The sequence below is a fragment of the Oculina patagonica genome, chromosome 11, assembly GCF_052425735.1.
Source record: "Oculina patagonica isolate OP01 chromosome 11, crgOcupat, whole genome shotgun sequence".
Taxonomy (NCBI): domain Eukaryota; kingdom Metazoa; phylum Cnidaria; class Anthozoa; order Scleractinia; family Oculinidae; genus Oculina; species Oculina patagonica.
The window spans coordinates 6,553,841-6,563,223 of record NC_135768.1 but is presented as its reverse complement, the minus strand read 5'-3'; the positions used below and the strand labels follow the sequence as shown (position 1 = coordinate 6,563,223).

At 39.4% G+C, this 9,383-nt stretch overlaps 1 protein-coding gene across 1 annotated transcript in view; it reads right to left on the bottom strand.

Annotated features, from left to right (window-relative positions):
- Positions 1-3,995: 3,995 nt before the first annotated feature.
- Positions 3,996-9,383, bottom strand: part of LOC144629586 (TNF receptor-associated factor 4-like) — a 15,113-nt gene continuing 9,725 nt past the window's right edge. Inside the window, exon 8 of the mRNA XM_078487827.1 lies at positions 3,996-4,374. Coding sequence (XP_078343953.1) covers positions 3,996-4,374 — 379 coding nt within the window. The remainder of the gene's footprint in view (positions 4,375-9,383) is intronic.

Genomic DNA, 9,383 nt, shown 5'->3' with positions numbered 1-9,383 from the left:
TAGAATAGGAGGCTTTAACGTCTATTTATAAATTCGTTTATCTAAGCAGAAATTTTCAGCCAGCCGATAACCACGGACGTGAACACGTTTTATGTACTTGCTATACTGGCTTTTGCTTGTTGCTTATAAAAGGATGAGGTCAACTAACGGAAAGGGTTTTTTAAACTATACCGTAATGTGCCTCTTATAAAATGCAAATAAATAGACAAAGGTGAAACTCGAGATGTTAATGACAGACCCTTGGTTTATGTTTCAGCAGGAATTTGACAAGGGAAAATTCCCAACCAGCTGATAATCAGGAAAATCAATCACCTGATAACCTTTCTTTTGGAGCAAAGTGGCAGTCAAACTTTAAGATCGGTTTTAACCGGCTGATTTAATGCATCGCAAATCGCTTTCAGTATTATCGTTTTCCCTACTCATTCCTCATACAAAATAGTATTTTGCCGAGCGTAAACAGACATTTTTCGATGTCTCTTTCTGCTTATAGGGTAAAATGCACCCCCCCTCCCCCCCCTTATCCATGTGCAAATTTTTCAAATTCTTGTCAAATCCAAGGAAATTTGCATAGCGTTAGCTGTAGAATCCAAACAACAACATGGCCGTGTTCAAAAGAGAGTTAAAGTAGTGCTTCACTTTAAAACATTATTTCATCCAAATCAAGGCAGCTCCAGAAACGTAAAGCAGCGCAAAGTCTGTGTAAGATGTTCAATTTAATGGTCCGGTTGTTTTAAGCAATTCGTACGGTTAGTTTTCATGTAATTTAGAAAATCGTAATTTTGGCGACCTTCCTACATTTTGACGCAAAGTGAGTTTATAATATTTGCTCAAACTTTTTCATCGTTGCAAATAGCCGAATGTGATTTGGAGCTGACAAAACTGATGCATTGAACTTTCTTTGTCTTCGGTTATGGTACTTTTGGGCGACCTCTACATACGGAGATCGGGCCTTTTCCATTGCTGCGCCGAGACTTTGGAACACACTACCAACAACAGTAAAGAATGCCCCTTCAGTCTCCACTTTTAAAACACTTAAAGACATATTTATTTAGGTCGATATATTTTTAACAAGTTCGCCATGTTTTTATTGTCATTTTTATTCTTATTTTTTATCAATTGTAATTAAATTAGGTTATCCTTAGCGTATTTTTATCTGATTGTAATTTAAATCGGGTTTTTATATTTTTACTTTTAAATTTCATGTAAACGCACTGAGACGTATGTAAAGTGCGTGCTAAGAACTGTTATTATTATTATTATTATTATTATTATTATTATTATTATTATTATTATTATTATTATTATTATTATTATTATTATTATTATTATTATTATTATTATTATAATGTGGAAGCGCTGGAGCGTTCCAAGCCTCGAAGTTTGCCCGTGATTAATATTTCGATGATCAAAGTGTATCGAGGTTTCTGTTCCAACGATTTTTCGGAAACTTAGAGAGTCATAATAAGATGTTATAATGAACTTATTACAGTAGTTTAAACGAAATCTTAGCGCTCAGTTTTCTGCAAATAGCATTTTCATCCAAATAGGTGTGTTTAATAAAGTTAACATCGCGCAAAACTCACGATCATTACATCGACATATTGACGTGCGTATTATTTGTCGATAAATTTCGAGTAAAATGCGAAAGTTTCAGGGAAATTGAGTCAGAAATGGTGAAGTAATTAGAAATTTTTGACAGACATACAGCACGTCATTTATTTCGATCGAGTCACCTTAAAAACACCCACTCAAATTCGCGTCAAAAAATAGTTTTGCCTGAAACTCTGGCAACTGGAAGACTTTACCGAGGCTAGAACTTAAACAGATTTGGCTTGATTCAAAATGATTTTCAGGCCACGTTAGGAGCCATCAAATATTTTGCCCCTTAGGGACCCGCCGCAACTTTTGAAAAATTAGAAAAATGGGCATTTTTCGAGCCGCTGTCAAATATTTCATTCGCATCGAACACCGACAATTTTTATATCAATTTCCTCATAAACATTTCTAGTTTTCTTAGAAAATAGCAACTTTCCCCTCAATTTATCTGGGAATGCGAAATCAAGGATTTAATGACCACTTCTTATCGACATCGAACGAAGGTTGAAAAATGGCCTTGATTTAGAAGCGAATATTTTAATTTCGGGACCTAGGTGATAACTCTACTCTACACAGCCGAAAATTTAAGAGGGTGTCTTTCTTAGAAACACCCACTCAATTTCGCGTAAAAAATAATTTTGCCTGAAACTCTGTCAACTGAAAGACTTTACCGAGGTAAGAACTAAAACAGATTTGGTTTGATTTGAAATGATATTCTGGCCGCGTTAGGAGCCATAAAATATTTTCCCTTGTCAGCCCCCGTCACAACGTCTCGAAAATTGAAAAATAGGCACTTTTCGTAATACTATAAAATATTTATTTCGCATCATCTGGCCGCAAATTTTATATCAACTTGCTCATAAACCTTTCTAGTTTTCCAAGACAGTCACAATTTGCCTCTCAATTCTCTTGAAAAGGCAAAATCGAGCGTATTATGACCACTACTAATCGCCATCAAGTGAAGGCTGTAAATTGGCTTCGATTTAGAGGCAATTTTCTAAATTTTGGGACCAACCTAATACTTCTAGCCTATACAGCCGACTAGAGTAGTCGTTAATCTGCAAATATGTGCAAAATCCCATGTACGTTTTCAATTTTTCAAAAGTTGTGACCGTTTTTATCAGCACATGTACCAGCATTTTCGATTTTTTCGCCTATATTGAAATCGACCTCTCTCGAGCAGATTTTGACACACATGCAGCCTACCTGCTTCTCATCTCGGTTTATGTCCAACGTTAGACGGTAAACGATCCCCAGATTGCTAAATCCCACAATAACTCCCGCAAATTGGTAGGTATTGCCTTCAAAACTTGAGCACCACGGCATCAATCGAGTCCCTTGTTAGCGAGCGAAAGCCTGAATCCAAGGCTACATTTCGCACTAAATAGCCCATTAAACATCGTTTCAGAGCGGTGTTTCTTCAAGAATCAGACAAAACACACTCCGAGACTGGTATTCAGAGAACATAGCCGCGATTTGAGGTCTGAATTCCGAAGAAACATCACCATTTACAGCGAACATCTCGACAATCGAGTATCGTGTGATACTGCTTCCGCAGAGGTCCGCATAAATGGGGAGACCGCTGATCGCTTGTGCCAACAAGGACTTCCAAATGCCACCCAAATTTGTTTAAATCAAAATTTGGAAAGCATGCGCAATTTCGAGTTTTAAAGAAATCAATCCTAAAAGTAAATAAAAGCGAAGCCTCGAGCCAAATGGCCCATACTGTCACAGCTTATCCCGGTTTCGATAGCATTAAGCGGCTAAGAATATTTCTACTCCCTCCTGGATAGAATGCTAGTCCATCGCAGTCCCTCCCCCCCTCCTCCCCCCCCCCCCCCCCCAGCATTATTTCGCCGGTACCCATTTATACATCTGGGTGGGTAGAGGCGCTATGAGAGAAAAAATTGACTTGCTAAAGAACACAACACAGCAACCCTGGCCAGGGATCGAACCCGGACAGTTAGTCTGGAGTTCGGCCGGCGCGCTAACCAATTCAATAGGTCACCGACAGGGCGTATGAACGCCCTGGTCACCGCGCCTCCCATATGGATACAAAAATAAATAGCATTCGCCGACTGTAAGGTATAGCAATTTAAATTTCGGAGTTTACGCCACACAAGACCTAAGATGGCCGCCAGAAGGCTGTCACGTTTTCTTTAAAAAAAAATCCTCATCTTGCCATTTTTAATACTCTGGACCTGCTCTGGACAGTTGAGCGTTGAGGTATTGCGGGAAGTGTTTATTTGAATGTTTACTTTTTCGTGAAGGTGATCAGATTTGTAGCAGAATTTAATGCCAGATTAGATGTCTGTGCTCTTCAATTTTGCGTGAATTAATTTGACGGAAAACTAGAGTACGGAACAATGTACAGATCTGAGACACGTGCACGGCACGGTTTACACTAGGAGAAAGAACTGGGCGAAAGGCGGACCCTTCCCAAGTTGCAGTAGACATGCGAAATGCCAAAAATGAAGACAATGAACGTATGTTAACAAGAACAGAGTGGCTGACAAAGAGCCAAATCCAGAGCTTTTTCTCCCGACTAGCAGCAAAGCGTCGCAAGGATCAGGGTGTGGTCCGATGAGGAGGACGATGTCCAATGCCTCCAGGAAAATTCCGACAGACAAGTTCTGGTAGACGAGGTCAATAGAGAAATCAACGTCTCGCATCCCATCTGCTACGACACGTATGACCTCTGTGGGCGTTACCACAGCAACACGCTTCAAAAATTCAACGTGGTCATGCTGAAAGCCATCTGTAGCCACTTTGAGATTCCTGTATAATCCAAAAAAAAAAAGCAAATTCTGATAGACAAGCTGACGGATATGATTCGTGAATGTAAATGTGTTTCTGACTAAACAATGTTAAACATCCCGTAAGAGTAACAGTCAGTCGTTGAGTAGTCTTGGCTCCATGCCTTGGCATAGCTGTGCTTTTATTACGTTAAGTCCTGTCATCCCTTTCATCAAAAGGCAGGCACGCTAAGAATACCTGTAATACAACATCCTATAGGTGGTCTAGCAAGTCCATTTTTTCTCTCATAGCGCCTCTACCCACCCAGGTGTATAAATGGGTACCGGCGAAATACTGCTGTGGGGGGTGAGAGGGGTGGGGGACTGCGATGGACTAGCATTCTATCCAGGAGGGAGTAGAAATATTCTTAGCCGCTTAATGCTATCGAAACCGGGATAAGCTGTGACAGTATGGGCCATTTGGCTCGAGGCTTCGCTTTTATTTATTTTTAGGATTGATTTCTTTAAAACTCGAAATTGCGCATTCTTTCCAAATTTTGATTTAAAAAAATTTTGGTGGCATTTAGGGACGGACCATTATTTTCTTGGAGGGGGGGGGGATGAAAAATTTTCCTCTGCAAACTTTTTTTTTTAGTTTATGCACCTCTGCAAACATTTTTTTTCGAAGTTCTTACTATTTTTTGTTATAGATATCGTGTTTGCAAACAATTTATTTTGTCTTTCAAGGCTTTGCAAACAATTTTTTTTCAATATTTTTCATCCCCCCCCCCCCTCCAAAAAAATAATGGTCCGTCCCTTAGAAGTCCTTGTTGGCACAAGCGATCAGCGGTCTCCCCATTTATGCGGACCTCTGCGGAAGCAGCATCACACGATACTCGATTGTCGAGATGTTCGCTGTAAATGGTGATGTTTCTTCGGAATTCAGACCTCAAATCGCGACTATGTTCTCTGAATACCTATCTCGGAGTGTGTTTTGTCTGATTCTTGAAGAAAAACGGCTCTGAAACGGTGTTTAATGGGCTATTTAGTGCGAAATGTAGCCTTGGATTCAGGCTTTCGCTCGCTAACAAGGGACTCGATAGATGCCGTGGTGCTCAAGTTTTGAGTCAAACAGTACCTCTTTGAAGGGCTTCTCTGATTGGCTGTTTAAATTATAATTTTTTTAGAAAAAAATATACCTCATTAATATTAATTAATATTCCACACCCACGCTGTGTAATTTTGTTTAAGAGGGAAATTCTGTTTTAATTGTATTTAATAAATTATATTTTCAGAAGAAAAATGTCTCTTTCCCTATTTGTGCGAGTGTTTCGAACCCAGTGCTCAAACCCATTGCCTATCTCAAGTGCATCAAAAGTAGTAGGCTCTTGCAAGTGTATCAAATGATTGTTAAGTATAGCAAGTGTAATTTTTATTAATTCTTTTCTACGAAGCAAACGCAGCAGAGTATAGCAAGCGTACGAAACGCAGCAAACGTAGCAAGTGTAGCAAACGTAGCAAACGTAGCAAGTGTATCAAGTGTAGCAAACGTAGCAAACGTAGCAAGTGTATCAAGTGTAGCAAACGTAGCAAGTGTAGCAAGCGTAGCAAGCGTAGCAAACGTAGCAAGTGTAGCAAGTGTAGCAAGCGTAGCAAGCGTAGCAAGGGTAGCAAACGTAGCAAGGGTAGCAAACGTAGCAAGGATAGCAAACGTAGCAAGGATAGCAAACGTAGCAAGCGTAGCAAACGTAGCAAACGTAGCAAACGTAGCAAGTGTAGCAAACGTAGCAAACGTAGCAAATGTAGCAAGTGTAGCAAACGTAGCAAGTGTAGCAAACGTAGCAAGTGTAGCAAACGTAGCAAGTGTATCAAGTGTAGCAAACGTAGCAAACGTAGCAAGTGTAGCAAGTGTAGCAAACGTAGCAAATGTAGCAAGTGTAGCAAACGTAGCAAGTGTAGCAAACGTAGCAAGTGTATCAAGTGTAGCAAACGTAGCAAACGTAGCAAACGTAGCAAGGATAGCAAACGTAGCAAGCGTAGCAAACGTAGCAAACGTAGCAAACGTAGCAAGTGTAGCAAACGTAGCAAACGTAGCAAATGTAGCAAGTGTAGCAAACGTAGCAAGTGTAGCAAACGTAGCAAGTGTAGCAAACGTAGCAAGTGTATCAAGTGTAGCAAACGTAGCAAACGTAGCAAGTGTAGCAAACGTAGCAAGTGTAGCAAACGTAGCAAGTGTAGCAAACGTAGCAAGTGTAGCAAGTGTAGCAAACGTAGCAAGTGTAGCAAACATAGCAAGTGTAGCAAACGTAGCAAATCTATTCCCTCTACCAATCTATTCCCCATCCTCGTACCGTTTAAGTCGTCGTTAGCAAAACCCCTTTTGCTAAACAATTCAGTCTCGCGCCCACGCGAAGTATTCAACTCGTTTTACTTTAGACCCTTGAAATCATTATATATGTATTTATTTAAAGAGTATACACGAACTGCAATGAGCAAAGCCGACAGCAAACGAATTCGAAATATTAATGAGAGTATAGTTCATTGTAAAAGTAAATACAAGTTATTGTTCTCAGCTTCGCATCCAGTGGGCTGGAACGTGGCGAATTATCATAATTTGATTCACAGCTTTAAATCAGTATATTGTACACATTGACTCTTAAGTGAAAACCTGCGATTTTCTCCTGATTCGCGAGGAACATTAACTTGGTGTAATGTGTTGTGTTATGACAGAAGCTAAATTTGAAATTTCCTTTTCAAAAGGAAGATAGCATGGTTCAAAGTTTAGATTTCACACTTTTACTCTATTGGCAGTTTTTGACTACGCGAATTTCGCTTCACAAAAGAGGTTATGATTTATCACTAGGTTATATAATGATTTAATTTGGTGTGCTATTCTAGCTGAAAACTTATTATCTGCTGTTAAACTTTTAAGGGTTTGTAACATCACAGTAAACGGTCATCTCTCAGTAAAAGAACAATCATGATGTAATTCCGTCATCCTCTAGTATCCCTGATAAGTTTTAGTGGAATCGATGTTCGAACTTCAGCGAATTAAAGCTTTCTAAAATAACACCCCGTCAAGAAATTTGGCTCACGAATTTATTAATGAGCAAGGGTCCTGCGCGACCTTAACTATCTCTAGTTTTGTGTTACCGAAATCACAGTGTCCCCAAGTAGACTGTCAAGGACTCAATCCATGGGTAATTCAATGAAGATTTCACTTGACATTACTTGCTTTTTCAGGAAATTCGTACGGGGAAGCGTCCAACAGGCAGGGATGTGAAAGCCTTGTCGGAGTTCCACCGTAACATCTGACTTGGAAACCTTTGCCTCTGATCGCTACGCCTGCATGGAGGCAGGCTGTGCAGCAAGGCCTATTCCAGTTCGAGGAGACACTTACCTTACAGGCTGAGGCAAAGAGACAAAAAAAGAAAGGCCAAAGCCAGGAAGACAGACCGTGGAAAGACTGTCTTTCAAGCCTCAACAGACTCTGTTCTAGAGCTATCATCCATAACGCGACACCACAGTATTCCGAGACTGATGTGTCCCGATCATCTGCTTTTCCATTTTTAGTTTAACTCAAGGGTTTAGCTACCTGTAGGTACGCCTCTTTAGTAGATACTCTGTGAAAGCCGTATTTCTTTCTTAGTGTCCTCTTGTTTATAAAAGACCATATACATATACCAGTTTGCAATTCTTACTTAACAAATAAAGAAGCCTAAGCCATGTTTTATACTGTCATAAAACACGACGGGCATTTGAGAACACGAGAAAAATGTAGAAAACATGAGCCGCAGGCGAATGTTTTCCACATTTCTCGAGTGTCCGTGTACATTTCTCAAGTGTTCGTGTTTCATGACAGACTCGAATAAAACATGGCTTAGGCTTCTTTATTTGCTTTATGATGTAGATTTGTTAGTGATATAGATTCGTTAGTGATATAGATTCGTTAGTGAAAAGTTTAATTAAAAATATGCACAACAAGAGCGAGTAAGCGAAGATGAAAACAGAAAATAGTTTACGGGAAGACCAGAAAACGGACACAATTTCATTCAGTGTTCGACGTAAAATAAGGCTAAACATTTCAGGTAGATTTGTTACCATTCAATCTTGATCTTGTCTTTTTGAACTTCAATAAACTTCACCGACTCTTGGTGCAATTTCGTCTCAGCATAATATTGTAGTCTCGATGATATCTGTCCCTTGCTTCGTTCAACTTGAACAAGGCTTGAACAATTGCCTCGGATTTTCCCGTAAACCTTAATTGCTGTCACAATCAAGTTCCAGCATGAATAGACGATTTAAGAGGAGATTGTCGAAGAAAATCGTTGAAAGAAAACTCTCTCGCTCGATCTCCTTGTGAGTTTCATTCAACTCAAGCAGTGAATACCGCGCCGCAATTTTTCCCGCCTCCTCACTCCATAATTCCACTTCTTTTTCATCAAAATGAAATGTCCAGTGGATTTATACTTAAAAAGGAATTCAATTATTATAAACAATTATTCCATTCGCTCTTGTTGGATACGAGTGGTTATAGCCAACGAACAGTCAACGACGCGCGAAGCACTCTACAGGGGCACCCAACGGAATATTTCGTTAAAATATTTTCGGAAGACGATTTGAGATCTAGAATTTTCGGAACATTCATTGCAATTTTTTTTTGCTTGCCTGCCTTTCCTAGGATTTTCGAATATCTAAAAAATGGTATAATTGTTTATTTTTAACGGATTTTTACTCTAAAAAGGTCACCTAAAATTTTCGGGAGCCCTTCTCTGGCTGGAATTTTTTCGAAAAGGTAAGTTTTGATCCCTATAACTTTCGGATCACTAAACTTTCAGCTAGGAAATCCGAACAGATAAAAAAAATTTTAGGGGATAAAAATATGCCTATATCTACCGTTTAAATACTGAAATACGTTCAACGGTTATATCTTTAAGTGGTTTTGAACTATATTCTCGATGGGTGCCCCTGACTCTAGGAAAGCTGACGAAAAACAATAAAACATGACTTTTCTATATTTTATACTCTGATAAAACATAGGTTTTCAGCCAA